Raw genomic sequence first — 23,320 nt, 5'->3', positions numbered from 1 at the left:
TACTCCAATCGGTGTCCGTACGCGTAAGCATTTTCACCCATTTCCCTATTGGTATGTTCATCGTAAATCACGTGCTTCCTCCAACAACACCGCCACCATAATTTTCAATTTTTTTATTTATAAAGAAAAAAGAAAATGAAATTCAACAGTACAAGAGGGAGGAAATTGGTGCTTCTCGTTCTTTTCCTTCTTTCTTCGCTTAAAAAAAAACAAAACAAAAAAAAATTGAAGTAGAAAAATGTCTACGTCTCTGCCGCTGTCGTTTTGCAGGTTCAGGGGCACATCGACGGCCACTAGGGCTCCGTTTCTCGCATCAGTCAAATGTTCTTCCCTTCCTTCTTCCATTTCTTATTCTTTGATTCCGTTTCAGCCACTCCAGCTCTTTCGATCTACTGCCAAAACAATGTCCAGGAGTTTCTCATGCGTGTTTTACTCCTTGAAAACAAAGGCAATGGCTGAGCTTGGCCAAGATAAGAAAGAATACGGTGCGGCCGACGCCGCTAGTAATGGAGGCGGAAGGCGGCCGGAGGTTGAGCATTCCCGTACCTTTCTTGAAGCTCGCTCCGAGCAAGGTTCGTTTTCCTTTTGATTTTACTTAAAAATTGTGTATGCGTTTGTGTTTATTTCTTTAACCAAATGAATTTATATAAAGTATGGTGATATTTCTCCGTCGTGTTACTCTTTTCCCCGAAGAAAAAGAAATAGGTATTATGAAAATTATTACGTTTTCTTCTTCTTCTTCCTTTCCTCACAGAGAAAAAGAATTAGATATAGAAAATGCCAGAATAAAGAATTGCTATTGGATAATTTGGTTATGATTTTATATGTTAGTCAACTGCTTCTTTTTTAAAACAGAGGGGAAAAAGAAGAAAAACTAAATTGCTTACATCACAGTAATAGCCTTTAAGAGAAGGTCGTTTTATTATTTAATGGACGCAATTATCAGGGGCGCGCTCTACCTCTGAGCTAATAGCCCGTCGTGCCAATTGCAGGTTTCCTTTTTTTTTTTTACAAACAATATTTCTTGTTTTCTTCGTCCTTTGTTACATTGAAAGAAGAGATTTAAAAAAGGTTCCGTACCAAATCATTTTTATGCATTTCTAGTGAGCTTGGATTAAAACAGTTTTGCTTCTAAATGCACAAATATCTGTGAAATGAATAATTACACTTTGAAAGCGCTTACTGCAAAAACTGTCCTTGTTTAAGAGTATTTATTTAGGAATGGATGTAGATGCTGTAGAAATAAAGTTTGCTGGGATATGTTATTGATAAGAGCATCAACATCATGAATTGATCAGGATCATGTTCAAGTATTAGAACGGCTTATTTATTGAACTTCTGCTGACTCAAAACGGTACATCTATCTTGACACTGATCAAGAATGAGGAAGCTATCTCCTCTGTATTGAATAATATTTTGATGGTTCCAAAAAAGTAAGGTGTGTTTGGTTTCTTGAGGAGCATAAAAGACGGAGACAGTTGGGAAATGGGGGTGGTTGGACACCGTCGACAATTGAAAGGTTTGGTTGATTGAAAGAAAAGTGAACAGAAAATAAAAGAACAGCATTTCTCACTTTGAAGTTTGAATATATCCTGTTGTTTTCTTTCAACTATAGCCTCTTGTAGTTCCAAAAATTAAATTAGGGGACTGATTTTACTCTCATGCAACTTATTTGTCTACAGAACTCATATCTGGGATTAGGAAGGAAGTAGAAGCAAAAAGACTACCCCCAACTGTTGCAGCAGGAATGGAAGAACTTTATCAGAATTATAGAAATGCGGTGAACTAATATATTTGATCTCCTTACTTCAGTGGAAATTAATGGAATTCTAGATATGATAGGTTTTCCTCTGCATGTACTACGTTTGTTTTGGTCACAGCATCAAGCTTCCCTTTTAGTGCCATTTTATCCTTCGTGTCATTATTAAACTCATATTTTAGCAGATCTACTTTCATATGTTTTTAAATCTCTGTATTTTGTACTAAATGTATGATTTATACTTATGTGCTGTATCTGCACTTCAAAATCGGAGTATTCAGGTTTGAACTGCATGGTTCTAATAGGTTATCACCTCAAGATTGCAATATTTGGGCCAACCTTATTACTCAATGGCATCCTTTTATCTTTACCCCCAAAAAGTTAAGAGAATATCTTTTGCATGTGGCAACATTTAGGTTTTCCAAAGTGGAGATCCTGCAGCTGCTGAGATTGCACTGTCAAACATGGCTGTTGCATTTGACTGTGTACTTTTGGAATTGGAGGTAATTCTTCTAAAATTCTCTTTCAAGATGACTCTGCAGTTTGTAACGTATATGAACTTCCATGTTCAGGTATTGCATACCAATTATCAGTTTTATAAAGTTCTGCATGATATATGACAGTAATTTTTCAGGATCCTTTTGTCTTTGAACCGTACCACAAAGCATTGCGAGAGCCATTTGACTACTATATGTTTGGTCAAAATTATATCCGGCCATTGGTTGATTTCAGGTGATTGAATGACTTCCACAGTGTTCCCCGATGATGGTTTCTTTACTCATATCAATTTAGTTTGCAGAAAGTTCCCTCGAAAATTCAAAATGTGCTTTGATGGAATTTGTAGTTTTTCAATTCCATAACCCTATTACAGGACATTTAATTGTTAGCTACCTTTTTAGACCATCTAAGACTAAGCTTGTTCAATGATTCTTACTTTTTGCATTCTCTTGGTGGTTCTTTAATAATTTACACGGGGTTTCTTGATCAAGAATTGATTATTGTATTGAAATAAAGTAATAATGCATTTGAAATCACAAAGTACTCTCAGATAGTTTTTCTTTTCTTCATGTTTAATTGTTTATCACCGACCGTATTGATAACAATGCCATGAAAGAGAAGCATGCATTATGTATATTTTACTCTCTTTCCTGTTCCAGCACCATCTTATTTCACTTGTCTTATTGGTGCTTATTTTACTTCAGTTCTTGTCAACTACCTCATAATCGCACTGCGAGTATTTCACTTGCTTCATATGAATATTTTGTTATCACGTGAATGCACATGTGGTCTTACTGTTTTTTAGTTCTCTTGACATCTTTCTGTTACATTCATTGCAGAAATTCATACCTTGGCAATCTTTCTTTTTTCAATGAAATAGAAGAAAAGCTTAAGCAGGTGCTAGTACTCACTTTTCCCCCTTTCCTAGACTCTTCTCAGCGTGACTGAGTATTGCTAAATTATTTTTTTCGCAAAGCTGTGGTTAGATGTTCTATCATGTTTACATTTGTAAAGACAGTTAAAGATCATAACTTGGTTTATCTATCACTAACCTTCTTGGTTGTGGATGGAAATCTTTGTTTTGGCTGTAACACTTAAATTTTCTTTGTTTAATAACTAATGAAAACACGTATCAGAGAAACAAATATAAATAACATGTTTTTTCATGTTTAAATTTGCTTCCATTTTCCTGTCATTTCTTATTTTTCATACAAGGATTTTTTGTGGTATATTTCTTTCAGTTCTAAAGTAGTCGTACCAAGTTTTCAGTGTTTAGGATTTTTGACATTCAACTTTAGCTTGGGAAGTGTGTAATACTAGCTAAATCTTTTATATACATTGGCTTTTATGTATATAATTGTTGTCGATTGGTTTCAGGGTCATAATGTTGTACTCATATCCAATCATCAATCTGAAGCTGACCCAGCCATTATTGCATTGTTGCTAGAGAAAACAAATCCGTTTATTGCTGAGAACATGGTGATTATTGATTTTACATTTTGAGTCAGTGGTGGTGGCCATTGTCCATGTGCTTGATCATAACTTATATTCTATTTTGCAGATCTATGTTGCAGGAGATAGAGTCATAACAGATCCTCTTTGTAAGCCTTTTAGCATGGGAAGGTACTCAAAAAGTTGCTACCTGTTTTGAATCAATTATTCCAAAATGTGCTAAATAGTCTCTTACAAAGAAGGTTTTACCATTTCCTTTTAGGAATCTTATATGTGTGTACTCCAAAAAGCATATGTATGATGTTCCTGAGCATGTTGAGATGAAAAGAAGAGAAAACACAAGAAGTTTGAAAGAGATGGCTTTGCTGCTAAGGTGCCTTAATGACCATAGTCATACTTTTAGAATGAAAACTTGCATTAACATGCATGAATCTGCACCATGGTGTTTCACTATTGATTTCCATCCTTAGCCCAAAGTTCTTTTTCATAACAGGGATGGCACTAAAATAGTGTGGATTGCACCGAGTGGTGGCAGGGACCGCCCAGATTCCCTTACAGAAGAATGGCATCCAGTAAGTTTTTGCAGTTGTCCTCTACTCCTCTTTAACTGGGTTTTCAATTTTCTTCAAAAATTTCTTTAGTTTCTTATTTCAATTTTATCTTGCTATAAAGAATTGTGGGTACAATGTTAGAAATGGGCGAAAGCTGCTTTCATTAGCATAGAGTCGAATCCAGAACATATTATCGCTTAAGAAGGTTATCTATTTGGATTTGAAAACAAATGTTAATAGCTTGAGTAGAAGATAAAATCACAGATTCTTGTTCTAAACTTTTAACTTCTTGGCCATATAGAGAGAGGCTTGTGAGAAAAAACTGGAGAGACATGACTTAGTCTTCCACTGAGTTTATGGTTGAAGATAGAAAATCACAGATTCTGTCCTATACTTTTAATTTCATGGCCACATGGAGGAGGTTTGCAGGAAAAACCTGGAGAGCCATACATATGTCTTTTGTCTCCGTCTGAGTTTACATTAGAATAAATAAATACATAAAGGCTATTATGCGCTTTAGCCTAAATCCTTCATACTGAAGATCACTTTTTACCCTCGCGCTCATGTCTGATTTATTATTCGTTCATAGTATGAACGATGAAACTTTATTCTTCTTCATGAGTTAATAGAAATTATTTCTTGTTGGGGAAAGGAATCTGACATTATCTGGGTTTGTTGCTTGCGAGCATAGTAAGTGCAAAATTAGTGCAATGAGGTTAATCAACATTAGTAGACTTTTTATTTTACCTCTCCAAAATAGGCCTCTACAGTACTCGATCCAGAATAGACGGTCAATAAGTTGGATACCAGTCGTTATACCAAAAAATAATAATAATTTGTACAACCAAACGTGAAATGTATGTAATTGTTACATTTTATAAGACAAACAAGTACTACAAGAATTTCTTATTGTTGTTGCTATTAAGATTGTGTAAGACTATCTACTCTTTAATTTTTTATATGCTTTATCTTGGAACATAATGAGAACATCATAGGGATTAGGCAAAGGAAAAAAAATTGCTATTCTATGAGTTCCACTGAAGTTTATTATAACTGCACAAGCAGGGGTTAAAGATTGCCATGTGTGGCGTATCAAATAATTTTCAATGATGAAATTAGCCAAATAACAACTTATAAGGTGAAAAGAGCATGTACTTTACCACAACTAATCATTGGTGCTTTAAGCAATATTACCTTTGGACTTCTTTGCAACCCTTATAATCATAATTGAAGTTACAACCATTGAACAAACTTAGAAAGAAGATTGTTATATTTTACTAAATAGTTTACAGCCTTTATAGAGTAGTCTAAGTATAAATAAGGAAACAATCCATAAAAATCAGTAACTCCCTAAGAATTATAGACCAAGATTAAATCCTACTGTACAAGGAACTCCTAGGAATAAGGTAAATAATTTATCCTTAATTTTAGGAATTCTAACACTCCCCTCAAGCGCTAGAGTGTAGATATTTCTTCAAACATGTTTCTGCTCAAGCTTTTGGTAAACAAGTTTGCAACTTGTTGTCTCGTTGGTTGGTAGGTAACACAAACCTCTCCCGAGTTAATTTTTTCTTTGATGAAGTGGCGATCAATTTCCACATGTTTGGCGCGATTGTGGTGAACGTGATTATGTGCTATGCTGACAGCTTCTTGGTTGTCACAATACATTTTTATAGGTCTAGTATAGGACACTTTTAGTTCTCCCAATAGTCGTTGTATCCAGATTCCTTCGCATATACCATGGGATAGTGCAAGATACTCTGCTTTTGCACTGCTGCGTGCTACAACAGACTATTTTTACTTCTATATGTTACGAGATTACCCCAAACGTAGCTACAGTAACCACTTGTAGAACTTCTGTCGTTAACAGCACCTGCCCAGTCTGCATCAGTGTATACTTATACACTTCGGTTGGCAGTTTTCTTTAAGCGTAGACCTTTACCCGGAGTCCCTCTGAGATACCTTAATATCCTGTACGCAACTTCCAAATGTTTCTCCCTTGGAGCATGCATGTATTGACTGACAACACTCACACTGAAAGCTATGCTTGGACGAGTGTGAGATAGGTAGATAAGTCTCCCTACTAGACGTTGATATCTCCTCCTGTCGATATCTTCTCCATCCTGATCAGTTCCCAATTTAAGATTGAATTCCATAGGTGTTTCGGCTGGTTTGCGGCCCAACAAACCAACTTCAGAAAACAGATCGAGAACATACTTTCTTTGGGAGATGGAAATACCTGCTTTAGACCTTGCTACCTCTATTCCAAGAAAATATCTAAGATTCCCCAAGTCCTTAAGTTCGAATTCAGCACTAAGAAACACTTTTAGCCTTTTAATTTCGCTTGAATCATCCCCTGTTAATATTATATCGTCCACATAAACAATGAGAATGCCACATTTTCCACTTTTCGAGTGTTTGTAAAACATGGCGTGGTCAGCCTGTCCTTGAATATAGCTTTTACTAGTCATAGCTTTGGCAAATCGGTGAACCATGCCCTTGGAGATTGATTTAGTCCATATAAGGACTTCTTTAACTTACACACTTGACCCTTTCTCTCTTCAAACCCAGGTGGGAAGTCCATGTACACTTCCTCATTTAATTCTCCATTGAGGAAAGCGTTTTTTACCTCCAATTGGGTCAAGGGCCAATCCAAGTTGACAACAAGGGATAGGAGAACATGAATGGTGTTTAGCTTGGCAATTGGTGTAAACGTCTCGTCGTAGTCAAGGCCATAGGTTTGAGTAAAGCCCTTAGCCACAAGTCGAGCCTTGTATCGGTCAATATTGCCATCGGGTTTAAATTTTGTAGTGAAGATCCACTTGCATCCTACGGTCTTCTTACCACTTGGTAAATTCGAGACTTCCCACGTTTCATTGTCTTTGAGAGCCTTTATTTCTTCCATCACAGCTTGCTTCCACTCAGTTGATTTAAGAGCTTCTTTTATGTTTTTCGGAACTTCTACAGTATCAACATTATACACAAAGGCTTTATAAGACTCAGATAAGTTTTCATATGACACAAATTGAGAAATAGGGTGTTGAGTGCAGTTCCTTGTTCCTTTTCGAACTGCAATTGGAAGATAGATTGATGGTGATGGAGGTGAGACTTGTGTTTCAGAACAGTCCTTGGTTGGGGATGAAATTGGCACTGCTGTTTCAGTTTCAGGAGAATAAAGTCGTCGAGAGTATACCTGAAGTTCTGGGGCCTGTTCTTGCTGCCTTCCTAGATCAGGGTGTTGTTGTTCTTCGGTGGTGTGATTGATTATGCTAATTTCTTTCTGTTGCACAGTTGAAACAATCCCTAAATCTGGAATTACAATGGTTTATAAGTGAAACAAAGTGAGGTTACCTGTCATGTGATCAGAAGCATCCGAATCGAGTATCCAGGCGGAATTGTTAGGTTCAAAGACAATGTTGAGGGCAGTACCTTGGGTGGCTGGAGAACCACTAGCCGTAGAAGTACCAAGCAACTTATGGAGTGTATCAAGTTGGGTTTTGGTTAGGCGAACGTTGAGAGCATCATGTGCAGTAGTGGAGGTATTAGTGGACAACATTGCAGTCTTATTCTCCTTCTGGTTTTTTTCAGGATAGCCATGGAGTTTGAAGCACTTTTCCTTTGTATGACCAGCACGATTGCAGTGGTCGCACCATGGTCTGTTTGATCCAGAATCATTTCCAACACGAAATTTTTGTGGTTGAGGACTTCTAGAGATAAGGGTAGAATTTTTAGGAGGACAGTAACCAATTGTTGTCACAGGTTTAAATTATTTTGGGTCTCCCATCATGACAAGTCGTCATTTTTCTTCTCTTCTAACTTCTGCAAATGCTTCCCTGATTGTTGGTATAGTAGTTCTGCCCAGAATTCGTCCACGGACCTCATCTAACTCACGATTCAGTCATGCTAGGAACCTTGGTTTAAAAAAGCGCGCCTAATGCGCGATGCGGCCGTTGCGATGGTCAAAGCGCATCTGGCAGCCTGATGTGGTAGGGTTACATAATGTGATCTGATGCGATCCGATGCGGCTGCTGCGGTCTGATGCGTTTAGTAATTTTTTTTGGACTTTTAGTTGGACTAGTTTATGTTTCTAACTTAATTGCTGGAATGGGCTTAAAAAGCCCAGATTCAATTAACCTAAATCTCTAATAAAATGTCATGCCTGGTCGCTGCTTTCTCTCCATCGAAGCATCCTCCAATTTTCCCTCTATTGAGCTTTCCCACATGCGATTGAAGGTCTGCCATTGAAGAAACTTGAAGGTAAGTCTCGAAATTTGTTTTTTTTACATTTATCATCGATTTTACTGGTTCTTAACATTAATCTTGCGATTTCATCATGCTTCTGCTATGCTGATTGAACATGATTCTGCGATTTGAACATTAATGATGTTACTGTTGTTTTTTTTTGTTCTATTGAGTATTGTTGTTCAATAATTAGAAAGCTAATCTGTTATGCTATTCAACCATGTTTTTTTTTGCTGATTATTTTTTTTAAACTTATTTACATGCTTCTTTTGATTTTTGTAACTTATATGTTGATTTGAACTTGAATGCTTCTGCTTCTGGGGTGTTTGATTCTTTTTTGTAACGTATATGTTGATTTAATTCTGCTTAATGTTGCTGTTCGCCTGTTCATTTGTTCAATAATCAAAAAGTTTGTTTAAATGCTATTAATTTGTTCATATTTCAATGTTTTGTTGCTGGAGTGTTTGATTGTTTTGCTACTTGCTACTTGTTTAAGCTTTATGTGTTTTAGTAAGTTGTTTTTTGTGATTTTTAGTATAGAACCAACTCCTATGCTATCGCTACGGGTTCAAATACAAACACAACCAACAAATCAGCTGATCCAGTTAGGAAATATTCTACGCAAGAGCCTAGCAATAGAAACAATTTTCGTTGCCATTTTTGTCCTAAAGTAGTGAAGGGTGGTATGTAGCGAATGAAATGACATTTCATTGGTGGTTTGTCGGATGTTACTAGTTGCCCAAACTGTCCAGAGCATGTAAAGGAAGAGATAAAGTCTTTCATGCAAAAAAAAAAAGAAATGGAAACCATAGAAAAAAAGATGAACTCAACTTACTCAAGAAGATTCGACCATAGTGACTATGATCTTGATGAAGATGATGATTGTGTTAAAGTGCAAGGGGTAGTAGCAAGATGTTTCAAAGAAAAAGCAAGACAAAAAAGTCTTATAGATAAGTTCTTTGCTCCTAATCCCGAAGATGTTGTCAAAGAAAGAAAAGTTGGTTATGATTGAAGCTATAGGACAATTTGGTCCGGGAATGAAACCACCAAGTATGTATGAGCTTAGAGTTTCATTACTCAAGCAAGAAGTAAAAGAGGTGGAAGAGCAAGTCAACGAATACAAGAAAGAATGGGCCGATAAAGGTTGCTCAATTCTATCGAATGAATGGAGAGATTCGGTTGTCCAAAAGGACATCGTTAACTTCATGGTGAACTCTCCAAAGGGTTCCATATTTGTTAAATCGATGGATGTTTCGGATGTCTCCAAGGATGCCAACTTGTTATTTGGGATTCTTGACAAAATGGTAGATGAAGTTGGCGAAGAGAATGTGGTGCAAATGATCACCGATAATGCATCCACCTATGTCAAAGCGGGTAACATACAACTAAATTACTACATATTAACATTTACTAATTTAATATTTCTCTTTCATATATATATATATATATATAATATATATATATATATATAATGCCACCTAATTGTTTATTTTAAACTTTGTAGGAAAGATGTTAGAAGCTACTAGAAAACATCTTTACTAGACTCCATGTGCGGCACATTGCATAGATCTCATGTTAGAAGATATTGGGAAGTTTGGTTTTAAAATGCGAGATGCGCTCTGATGTGTTTAGTGTCCCGGGAGTCGATGAGTGATGCGCTCGCATCACGAACCCAATGCGCCAATTTTCACAAAAAAATACTTTTGAACTAATTTTATACCTTGTAAATACTTATATATCAAAAATACTTCAATTAATACCAAAAGTAGTTAAATATTACTTCATAAATGTTGAATAACATAATAGACAAGTACGCGTAGGAAAATCAAAACAACCAAAGGACAAATCAACAATAGCCCCCACTTCCCTTTCCCCCCACAAAGTTCTCCAAACTTTCTCTAGTCACAAACTAAATGTCTCCAAGATCCCCATCATCAAACCCGAGCACGTCTCCATCTCCCTCATCATCATCAGTCACTCCAATGTCTTCCTCCATCTCATCTTTATCAACAAGAGTGAGTCTTTTTCCTTTATCATTTCTTGATGGGCCGACCCCATCATCACCTCCTCTTCTTGATCTTCTAGTGAAATGACTTGGCTCATTAGCCCCGGAAGCTCTATCCTCCGCATCCCATGTAAGATCATCATCAAGAAACACCAAATCTTCATCTTCATCATTTTCCATTCTACCCATCAACCATTCATTACTTTCATCAATATCATCCAAAGCAATAGGATTAGGGGTTTTCTTTCGGCGTTGCAATGAATGATTGAATTTAACATAAACCATATCATTCAATCTTTCTTGTGCCAACCTATTGCGCTTCTTGGTGGGAAGCTATCAAAAATTAAATTGTATGTTAATTGATAATATATTTTAATTAAAGTACGAAATTGGGATATATATACACTTACGTGTTGAAGAACGCCCCAATTTCTTTCACAACTTGTGGCGCTACAAGTAAGACTAATAACTCGTATGGCAAACTTTTGCAAGTTAGGAGCCGAAGCTCCATATGTTTCCCACCATTCCGCTACAAGGAGAAAAAATTTAGAAGAGTAAAATCAGTATGCATAAGAGTAATAACATATTTTTAATTTAATACATTTATAGAATTATTCTTACCCGGTGTCATTTGCTTCCTTTGCCTAATAGCCGAACTTTTACCAAAAATCCCTTCAGCTTTTTTATACTTGTTTAATTCTCTTATGGTTTGGTCTTTCACTTGAGCATTCGGGGACAACCTTTCAATGCAAGATTGTAAACCATCCATTATTTCTTCACAACTTTCAATCCGTTTCATTTTCACATCATCATAGAAAATGGATGGGTTTAAGTAATGGCCCGCAGCATGAAAAGGTCGGTGGAGTTTATGTTCCCACCTATGGTCAATGATCTCAAATGTTTTTTGTAACGATCTTCTTGATTTGGGAAGCTTCTAGCAATACTCTCTTTGGCCCTATCCATGGCTTCATAAATATAACCCATGGGCGGCCTTTTTTCCCCATCAACCAATCTAAGGACACTAACAAGAAGACCCATCAACTTGAGTGTATATGCAATGTTCCTCCAAAAGGTCTCTTGTAAAAAGTAAGAATGCACCAATTTGCCCTTAGGTTCCTTAAACCACTTGTTCTCCATCCATTTTTGAGAAGTAACCATCTTCCTCAAGTTATTTTTTTTTTGTGAAATTGAAGGAGAGTGATAAAAGATGTTGCAAATTGAGTAATCGCGGGCCTATGCAAGTTCCTTTGATTTGTGAACTTCTTCATCAAGTTTACTAGACCAACATAACTGTATATATACCCGTCCAATATTGTCTTTTTCAAACAATTTTTCACCTACGGAATTTGCTTCTCAATATCTTCTAACATGAGATCTATGCAATGTGCTGCACATGGAGTCCAGTAAAGATGTTTTCTAGTAGCTTCTAACATATTTCCTACAAAGTTTAAAATAAACAATTAGGTGACATTATATATATATATATATATATATATATATATATGAAAGAGAAATACTAAATTAGTAAATGTTAGTAAGTAGTATGTTATCCGCTTTGACATAGGCGGATGCATTATCGGTGATCACTTGCACCACATTCTCTTCGCCAACTTCATCTACCATTTTGTCAAGAATCCCAAACAACAAGTTGGCATCCTTGTAGACATCCGAAACATCCATCGATTTAACAAATATGGAACCCTTTGGAGAGTTCACCATGAAGTTAATGATGTCCTTTTGGACAACCGAATCTCTCCATCCATTCGATATAATTGAGCAACCTTTATCGGCCCATTCTTTCTTGTGTTCGTTGACTTGCTATTCCACCTCTTTTACTTCTTTCTTGAGTAATGGAACTCTAAGCTCATACATACTTGGTGGTTACATTCCCGGACCAAATTGTCCTATAGCTTCAATCATAATCTTAAAGCTATCATAATTTGCGGCATGAAAAGGAATGCCCGCGTCATAGAACCACCGTGCTATATATTTACAAACTTTTTCCCTCAACTCTTTTTGAACCGCATCGTTGATAGTTTGTTGCTTCCCTCCTTTTCCAACTTTTCCTCCTTTGACAACATCTTCGGGATTAGGAGCGAAGAACTTATCTATAGGACCTTTTTGTCTTGGCTTTTTCTTTGAGACATCTTGCTACTACCCCCTTGCACTTCAACACAATTATCATCAAGATCATAGTCACTATAGTCGAATCTTCTTGAGTAAGTTGAGTTCATCTTTTTTTCTATGGTTTCTATTTCTTTTTTTCTATGGTTTCTATTTCTTTTTTTTTGCATGAAAGACCTCATCTCTTCCTTTACATGCTCTGGACAGTTTAGGCAACTAATAACATCCGACAAACCACCAATGAAATGCCATTTCATTCGATACACACCACCCTTCACTAATTTAGGACAAAAATGATAACGAAAATTGTTTATGTTACTAGGCTCTTACATAGAATATTTCCTAGCTGGATCAGTTGATTTGTTGGTTGTGTTTGTATTTGAACCCGTTGCGGTAGCACTAGGAGTTGGTTCTATACTAAAAATCACAAAAAACAATTTACTAAAACACATAAAAGCTTAAACAAGTAGCAAAACAATCAAACTCCCCAGCAACAAAACATTGAAATATGAACAGATTAACAACATTTAAACAAACTTTCTGATTATTGAACAAATGAACAGGCGAACATCAACATTAAGCAGAATTTAATCAACATATAAGTTACAAAAAAGAATCAAACACCTCAGAAGCAGAATCATTCAAGTTCAAATCAACATATAAGTTACAAAAATCAGAAGAAGCATGTAAATAAGTTTAAAAAAAACAATCAGCAAAAAAGAAGCATGGTTGAGCATATTAGCTTTCTGATTATTGAACAATAATACTCAATAGAACAAAAAAAACAACAGCAACATCATTAATGTTCAAATCGCAGAATCATGTTCAATCAGAATAGCAGAAGCATGATGAAATCGCAAGATTAATGTTCAGAAACAGTAAAATCAATGATAAATGTAAAAAAAACAAATATTGAGACTTACCTTCAAGTTTCTTCAAAGGCAGGCCTTCAATCGCAGGTGGGAAAGCTCGATGGAGGGAAAATTGAGGACGCTTCGATGGAGGGAAAGCAGCGACCAGACGTGACATTTTATTAGAGATTTAGGTCAATTGAATCTGATTTTTTTAAGCCCATTCCAGCAATTAAGTTAGAAACATAAACTAGTCCAACTAAAAGCCCAAAAAAATTTACTAAATGCATCAGACTGCATTATGTATCCCCTACCGCATCAGGCTGTCATATGCGCTTTGACCAGAATCAGGCGCGCCTGATGCACGCTTTTTTAAACTAAGTTGGTAAGCAAATTCCGCAGGTGAAAAATTGTTTGAAAAAGGCAATGTCGGCAAACGGGTATATATACAGTTATGTTGGTCTAGTAAACTTGATGAGGAAGCTCACAAATCAAAGGAACTTGCATAGGCCCGCGATTACTCGATTTGCAACATCCTTTATCACTCTCCTTCAATTTCACAAGCAAAAAAATAACTCAAGGAAGATGGTTACTTCTCAAGAATGGATGGAGAGCAAGTGGTCTAAAGAACATAAGGGCAAATTGGTGCATTCTTACTTTTTACAAGAGACCTTTTGGAGGAACATTGCATATACACTCAAGTTGACGGGTCCTCTTGTTAGTGTCCTTGATTGGTTGATGGGAAAAAAGGGCGGCCATGGGTTATATTTATGAAGCCATGGATAGGGCCAAAGAGAGTATTGCTAGAAGCTTCCCAAATCAAGAAGATCATTACAAAAAAACATTTGAGATCATTGACCATAGGTGGGAACATCAACTCCACCGACCTTTGCATGCCGTGGGCCATTACTTAAACCCATCCATTTTCTATGATGATGTGAAAGTGAAACGGATTGAAAGTTGTGAAGAAATAATGGATGGTTTACAATCTTGCATTGAAAGGTTGTCCCCGAATGCTCAAGTGGAAGACCAAACTATAAGAGAATTAAACAAGTATAAAAAAGCCGAAGGGATGTAAAAGTTCGGCTATTAGGCGAAGGAAGCAAATGGCACCGGGTAAGAATAATTCTATAAATGTATTAAATTAAAAATATGTTATTACTCTTATGCATACTGATTTTATTCTTCTAATTTTTTTCTCCTTGTAGCGGAATGGTGGGAAACATATGGGGCTTCGGCTCCTAACTTGCAAAAGTTTGCCATACGAGTTATTAGACTTACTTGTAGTGCCACAAGTTGTGAAAGAAATTGGGGCGTTTTTCAATACGTAAGTGTATATATATCCCAATTTCGTACTTTAATTAAAATATATTATCAATTAACATACAATTTAATTTTTGATAGCTTCCCACCAAGAAGCGCAATAGGTTGGTACAAGAAAGATTGAATGATATGGTTTATGTTAAATTCAATCATTCATTGCAACGCTAAAAGGGAACCTCTAATCCTATTGCTTTGGATGATATTGATGAAAGTAATGAATGGTTGATGGGTAGAATGGAAAATGATGAAGATGAAGATTTGGTGTTTCTTGATGATGATCTTACATGGGATGCGGAGGATAGAGCTTCCGGGGCTAATGAGCCAAGTCATTTCACTAGAGGATCAAGAAGAGGAGGTGATGATGGGGTCGGCCCATCAAGAAATGATAAAGGAAAAAGACTCGCTCTTGTTGATGAAGATGAGATGGAGGAAGACATTGGAGTGACTGATGATGATGAGGGAGATGGAGACGTGCTCGGGTTTGATGATGGGGATCTTGGAGACATTTAGTTTGTGACTAGAGAAAGTTTGGAGAACTTTGTGGGGGGAAAGGGAAGTGGGGGCTATTGTTGATTTGTCTTTTGGTTGTTTTGATTATCCTACGCGTACTTGTCTATTATGTTATTCAACATTTATGAAGTAATATTTAACTACTTTTGGTATTAATTGAAGTATTTTTGATATATAAGTATTTACAAGGTATAAAATTAGTTCAAAAGTATTTTTTTTGTGAAAATTGGCGCATTGGGTTCGTGATGCGAGCGCATCACTCATAGGCTCCCGGGACACTAAACACATCAGAGCGCATCTCGCATTTTAAAACCAAGCTAGGAACACATAAAGGCGTTCTTTGTTGAGATGAGTCGTAAACTTGGTGTGTTCACGCCTTTGCCCCAGTCTGCCTCGTAGTACATATCCAGCTCCTGCAATAAAATTTTCAGATTGTTGTAGTAGTGAGTTACTTCGAGTGCTCCTTGTCGAATATCCTTTAACTTCAACTTGATCTCGAATACTTGGGAGGTGTTTCCCAGACCCGAATAGTTTTCTTTGATTGCATCCCACGTCTTTTGCAGTTTTGAAGAAGAGATAGGTGCGACTTATATGACCTTCCATTGAGTTAATTAGCCAAGCCATTACAATCGAGCTGTTGAGTTCCCAAGTCGCGTAAGGCGGATTTGTTGAGGCTGGTCGAGAAATTTCTCCATTGATGTAACCTAATTTGTCACGGCCACGAATTACCATAATGACCGATTGGGACCATTGCAGGAAATTTTTTTCCATGTAGACGATGATTGGTGATTATGAGGGAGAAATTAAGGTCACCTTGAGAGGTTCCTTGGTTAAAAGTTTGAGTCATTTGTGAGGTCTCAGTTTTGGATAGAGTTTCATTGTCACCCATGGAAAATGGATTCAATTGGAGAGGTAGGAAAGATTAACGAGAGGGACAAGAAGATAAAGACGAAAGGAGCAGGATTGAATGATTCCTATAGCGTTGATGCCATGAACAAACTTAGAAAGAAGGTTGTTATTTTTTACTAAATAGTTTACAGCATTTATAGAGTAGTCTAAGTATAAGTAAGGAAACAATCCCTAAAAATCATTCTCCCTAAGAATTAGAGACTAAGATTAGATCCTACTATACGAGGGAACTCCTAGGAATAAGGTAAGTAATTTATCCTTAATTTTAGGAATTCTTACAGCCATCAGCCCTAGTTATGATGCTTAGGTTTTATTTCTTGGTTGGATGATGCGATGAAGGACCCATTGGTGCTGAAGGTTAGGTTATCTTTTATATCTGTTCCCTTGATATTTATCCTATTTACTCTGTTCTCCTCGAAATTTTAGATTTTTATTATCATTAGCCCTGGCCCCCCTAATATGTCCTTCCTTATTTTATTTATACAAGCTTGTTGTGCATAAATTCTCGTCTTTATTAGACCCTCAAAAGGATATGAACCTTTTTGGCCGCAAATATGTGTCACCTTATTTTTAAGAAAAGCTTGTGTTTATGCATACTAATAGGAGTGTTAGGAACCCTTTGATTCTTCTTCAGTAGACAATATGAGAAGGCTCATAAGACACTCAGGTGCAGCAGGGCATATATATCCCTTGGCTCTATTGTGCTATGACATCATGCCTCCTCCACCCAAGGTTTGCATTTTTGCCTGTCAGTTTCTGTTATGTATAACTTCTCTTGTGTGACTCAACGGCGTTTTCCAGATTGAAAAAGAAATTGGAGAAAAAAGAATCATTGCTTTTCATGGGGTTGGATTGTCAGTGGCGCAAAAAATCTGCCCCCTGGAAACTGCTGCTGCTTGTAAAAAGTCTGAAGAGGTCGATTATGTTCCGTTTACACTCTGTTTCTGATTCTTTACCGCACTACAGACTTGAAAATAAGCGAGAAAGTTAATGTATTTTGGCTTTTGCATGATAAAGCATCTGATCGATGCAGAGTGTAAGACTTAACTTTATTCATGTACGGCAAAAATGACTACCGAGATTTTATTTGGATGAGCCATAACAACTATTTGCATTATTTCTATGCTATAAAAAGCACTAGATGATAACTTTCGAAAAACACCATCATGTATGTATGTTCTTTATCTCTTTAGTATAAATTGGCTTTTCAATTTGCGCAGGCTAAAGATGCATACGCACAAGCTCTGCATAGGTCTGTGACTGAGCAATACAAAGTCCTCAAGCGCGCTATACATGGAAAACAAGGGTTAGAGGCATCAACCGCAGGTGTCCTTTTGTCGCAGCCATGGATCTAGTCAAAACCTTATCATGGTGTGAACATCTGGTAATAGGTGTTGGCTTAATTTTTCTGGTGTATAAAGTGCACATCTATACTTCTGCAGTGTTAGCATGAACAACCTAATGTCATATGTTAATTCAATTGGGTTTTGATTTGCTCTGCATGCCAGGTCGTTTCTGATGAGCTAATTTTTGGCTCGATAACAAGAAAGCCATCATATACGTAGGCAGAAGAATTCCCTGCAAGACGAACCATGTTTGTTTCCCGATACCCACAGTAGAGTACCTTTTAGTGTGCTGAATCTATTGGAAACTGAAGCTATCCCGAAAGTGTGCTTTGGGTTTGCTCTGTACTGGTCTTACTTCCTAGAAAGACTCAAACTTGTAGTATATAGCCAATTCTTAACTGTGAATATGACATTAAAATTTGATGCATAACATCATATTTTGGAGTTAAAGGTCCAGTAATTTGCTTGGAAACTTTTAGGAACAGTGCTCTAGCAAGTAGCAATCAAATCAAAGGAAAGATGGATAGGTACATCAAAAACAGTTTTAGGAGAAGGAAAATGTGATTATCAATAAGAAAGAGAATAGAGGTCATATGTAGACTATACGCTTTGTTTGTAGACAGTATGAGCAGTAGAGCACGGTATTACTAGTAAGTATTTACTAATTTCAGCTGGGCTATTACTAGGTCACCTCACGTGAGTGCTGAAATAAAAGACTGGTTTGGGAGATCAAACCCTTAATCTTAGATGTTAGATGTCTTTTTTATTTCGTTTTCTTTTTAATGAAGAGTGTGGCTGGATAATGTGCCAATGTTTTAAAATGTGCCAGTTTCTTGGAAACTAAACCTAATATACACACACGAACTAACTTACCTCAAGTGGTTAAAGTAATTACTGTTGTTTCTAAAGGTCATATGTTTGAGCATCAATGATTGCAAGGGTGATTGAGCATTAATTGTCAAATGGTTGAGAGTATTTAGAACATATGTTATGTAACACACGTAACACTCATTCGAACCCAAATACAAATTAAGGATATCATATTGTTTTTTTAATAATATTTCCTACTTGAAACTGGTGAAAATTTAGCTTCTTTCAAAACTTTCAAATTTAGCAATTATTATTAAATTATTTAGTTACATAAATTCATAATGAAATATTTAATTTTCAATTTACATACATAACAACCTAATATAATTTATATCACAATTAACACTACTTACTCAAAATAATAATCTGATTAATCTTTATAATATAATTTATTACTACTCATACATAACCACCTAACCACTTATCATATTTTTTTCTTTTTTTATTATGATTTCTTACATTATATTACTCTACAATTTTAATACAACCCTTATCATTTATATATATATATATATATATATATATATATATATATATATATATATATATATATATATATAACATTTGTAATATTTATAATTAAATTTATTGAGATATCTACTTTATGGTTATTTATGGTTATTGTTTACTGTCACACAATTACTCATTGACAACGATCATTATCATATTCCACATTAGGCACATAAATTTTCTTAAGTTAGTTGCATATGGTTTACCCTTAATCTATTCACACACATATATACACTTTTAGATTCAATCCATTTAATTTATACTTTTAAAGTCGCATAACAATATTATTTAACATATACGTTTTAGTACAAAATTTCATATAAAAAATATTCAATTAAATAAGATTTAACCAGATCATTTCATATGTGCACAACTTATAATTTAATTTTTCATTTATAAACCATTTAATGTTAAATCAATTTTTCTTTTACATACAAAACTTTATTGCGATATAATAATTAAATTTTTACTGCCTTTCTTAATGTACTATTCTTTTTTTGCATACTGTCTCTTTTTCTGTACCGTTCCTTTATTGTATCATATTTTTTTTACAATACTATATCTTTTAATTTCATTTTGTAGCCCAATAATTTTTGATTGAGAATATTAAGTACGTGATCCTCGTCTAGGGATGGACATGGGTCGGTCGAGTTTTTGGTCCACCCGACCCAACCTGAGAACAAAGGATCCTACACTCGAGATCCTACTCGACCCGATCCGAGAACAAATGATCCTACACCCGAGATCCTACCCGACCCGACCAAAATAAAATTTCACCTGACCCGAATCCGACTCGACATATAACTTAGAAACCCAACCCGATCCAAAATAATAATAAAAATATTATTTTTATTCAATAAAAATAATAACTTAATTGAAAAAACTATATATAGAGTGATATTATTGTAATTATTTTTAAGTTTTCTCAGTTTGGCACCACTTCCGAATCAAAATCTGAATTCCATAAAGAATCTACTCTTAAATATGTATTATTAATTTATAGAATAATTTTTTTTGGGAAAATTACTTCTTTGGTCCATAATTTTTTCTAAGTTTTTACTTTGCCCACTAAACTTTCAAAATTTATATTTTAGTCACTAATCTTATTTTTGGATTATTACATACTACTTTGTAATCACATTTATTTTAATAAAAAACCCTAATATACACGTGTCCCACCTTCTCAATAGTCATTGTTTTTTTATCTAATATTATTATCATCGGGGTTTGATCTTCAGCCTCTGAAATTAAGGGTCCGATATTTTATTAGTAGATCGCATCGTTATTGGTCATAGTATCCATTGTTAATTTTAGAGGTTTTTTACACCGGACATTTAATCAATTAAGTATAGTTCTTTCTTACGACAATAACCATGTAGTATTGAAAAACAATAGAAACTAATTTTAACGAGTAAGGTTAATTAGAATTTAATTTATTTGATATTATTATTATCATAATAATATTAAAAGCTATATACTTGAATGTATTTAAATTTATTATATCTTTTAGTTATATTAATCAAGGATTTGGAGGTTTACTCAATACGAGTAAGATCTCCAGTCTCCAGTCTCCACCCTCCACCCTCAATCCATTGTATCGCTTTTCCCATTTTGTTCGTTACCGTTGCATCAAATTATAGGGTTTAATTACACGCAACAACTTTAACCTAATGTGACCATCAATTTTCTTTAAAAAAACGTTATATGAGTTTCTAAATTTAAAAAACTTAATTTCAGTTTCGAATTTGGTCAAAAATTAACTTAATTTATTTGTAGTTATTAACCATCGTCTATTGTCTCGTATGCATAGTGAATTATCGTGTTTTAATCACGAAAACAGTTGATCGAGGGGTTATATTAAATTTTCTCTCTTGAGTTTGAATATGACATTGAGTGTAATAACAATTTGAAGGTTATATTAGTTTTCTTAAAAATAATTTTGAGGATTTCAAATATTATTAAATCAATTATTTTTAAAATAATAAGATGCACGTTTATCTGTCACCTCTAAAGAAACAATTTTATATAACTTGAATGCATCAATACCAAGCTTATGAAGTATTTCATATGAAAGGATATTCCGAGTCTATTTCTATATTTCCCAAGTATCAATGAAATTGCTAAGAGCAAATAACATTTTAAACATAGGTCCCATCCTCTCCAACCGTAAAATTAAAAGGCTAAATTTCAAATTTCATCACTAAGCTTTACTCTTCTCGTACTTTGTTCACTGAACTTTAAAAATTTTCAATTTTCTCACTAAATTTAATACATTAGATTTTTTCGCTCATTGGACTTTATTTTATCTTATTTTACATTTTATCATTTTAATTTGTCTGTCCTGTTTCTTTAACGATTAAACAACTGCTCACATATCAAAATCGTCGCACTGCTCATACATTTCAATCGTTCTTCAGTCAAAACCAACCAAACAAAAAGACCTTACTTTCCTATTATTTCCCGAAATTCATAAAAAAAATTGTTATATCCCCTAAGATATCATTCAAAAATAATATTTCCACCCATGATTCATCTAGAAATATTCTCGAAAATAGTATCAACGCTCATGATTCACTTAGAGTCTCATACTCTCCGGATAACTGCATACCCATGATTAGACATTTAATAGTTTTACATGATTTATCATTATCAAACATGCTATTGTAACCATCTTTATAAGTAAACCAACAAATAGCTATCATCATAGGTCTAACATCAGCCGCCTTATGTAGTTTGAGTATTTATACCTTAAGGAACGATTGAAAGGGATCCTCTCCACTTTATTCTCCTTCTTGACTCTCATCTTTTCCCTTGTGCTTCTATCTCTCGTAGAGCAGAGGCGGAATTTAGCCTCCTAGGGGACCAAGTGCATACCCATTATTTTGCATAAGTTCTTAAATATAGTTCAATATATTAAGCGAATGAGAAAAAATAAAAAATATTGCATACCTATTTTATTGAGAAAAAAATGTACTAAAATTTTTGGATCCTTATTTTTAAATTTCTAGGTCCGCTACTGTTATATGTGAAGACTTGAAGAAATACATGATTGGGGTGAACTCAAATATGGCAGCAGGTTCCATCTTGAGAGGCAGTGACATTCACACAACAGATCTTCATCCCAACTTATTTCATAATCAAAGTCCAACAAACCGAATCTCCAGAAGTTCTGACAAAAGAAAACTTCGAAAAATTCTGGATTCATATAATTCTGGGGAAAAGAGCAATTTGCTGAAATTTAGTTTCCTGGGAAACACCACATCAAACTTGGTGGATCAAGAACATATTACGAATGCCATTGCAGCCACCATTGCTCCTATGAATTAAACCAAGCCAATTTCCATCCTGGAAATTCTCTTCTATACCTACAAAAGAAGACAGGTGAAGAAAATAATTAGCAACTATCACAAATTATTGAACAAATTTCCCATTTTATGTAAAACTATCACAAAAGGTTCCACTTACTCAAAATGGTATATATAGGCCTATAGCACTTTGTAAATGACCAGCAATTTATGTCTGATAACCATATTATAAGAAAGTAATTGCCCGTCATCAGCGTATTAATGAGTAAATGCACCATAAATTTAGAGTTACCCATGGAAGTTGTTTCCTAGCCTTATATTCATTCAAATCAAGTTGAAATTTTTTTATGACAATGGCAATACAAGTACGGTAATACAAAAAATGAAATGAAAGTATCAAACCGGCTTACCTATGAATTGGGATGACATTATCGAAAAGTTGAATCTTATAAGAAACGGAAGTATTTCAATCTTCTAGACCCTTCGTCCCCTTCTTCACCACCACTATAACTAAAGCTCCTTTTTGTACCAGAATGGTGATGGGGTTCCTCACTCCTCAGTATTAGCATCTTCTTGAGAATCAAAATTCTGGTTGGATTTATCACATCTCATCACATTAGTAAGGGTGCAACTCTCTGCATCCACATAAAATACATGAACTCCATATTTCTCCACAAAGATATATCTATTGAAATATTTCATGTAGAATTGAAACGATGCCTCCTCATTATTCTTGTCTTCTTTAACCATATCCTTACGACATAGAATCAACACATGATCACCCATGCACTCCTTCTCCGTCCACTCCCCTGACCAGGAAGATAATTTACTAACTTTTCAGAACCACCGCTGTCATTGGCGGCTCCCAGTTCGTATTCACAGAAAAATTCAAGACATGAGGTGTCATAGAACTCAACGTGATCGACCACAAGACAGACAGCAAAAACCAATAATCTGCTCCCACTACTCTCACTTGGGGCTAACTTGAAACTTGAAACAAGCACCAAGGGCTTGGTATTATCGAATTGATTCTTATTTGCAGAAGTTAGGTTTTCAAAGGAGCGT

General features: G+C 35.3%; 1 protein-coding gene across 2 annotated transcripts; it reads left to right on the top strand.

Moving 5' to 3' along the window:
• The first annotated feature begins 223 nt into the window (after positions 1-223).
• LOC120145060 (glycerol-3-phosphate acyltransferase ATS12, chloroplastic-like) lies at positions 224-17,971 on the top strand. Of its 2 annotated transcripts, none has more exons than XM_039158967.1 (13): positions 224-572; positions 1,683-1,780; positions 2,176-2,262; positions 2,394-2,491; positions 3,097-3,154; positions 3,635-3,736; positions 3,819-3,880; positions 3,972-4,082; positions 4,203-4,281; positions 16,837-16,956; positions 17,026-17,139; positions 17,445-17,617; positions 17,748-17,971. In XM_039158967.1, the coding sequence occupies exons 1-12, from the start codon at positions 239-241 to the stop codon at positions 17,577-17,579; spliced, it is 1,398 nt and encodes a 465-aa protein (XP_039014898.1). In that variant the 5' UTR covers positions 224-238; the 3' UTR covers positions 17,580-17,617; positions 17,748-17,971. The 2 variants fall into 2 exon arrangements, with proteins under 2 accessions (XP_039014898.1, XP_039014904.1); XM_039158973.1 differs by lacking the exon at positions 17,748-17,971 and adding an exon at positions 17,709-17,739 and having other exon boundaries at positions 17,445-17,615.
• Positions 17,972-23,320: the final 5,349 nt, after the last annotated feature.

Source organism: Hibiscus syriacus, unplaced genomic scaffold (assembly GCF_006381635.1).
Source record: "Hibiscus syriacus cultivar Baekdansim isolate YM2019G1 unplaced genomic scaffold, ASM638163v2 tig00002338_pilon, whole genome shotgun sequence".
Lineage (NCBI taxonomy): Eukaryota > Viridiplantae > Streptophyta > Magnoliopsida > Malvales > Malvaceae > Hibiscus > Hibiscus syriacus.
Note: the sequence above shows the minus strand (reverse complement) of the source record. Positions and strands in the feature narration are given on the sequence as shown.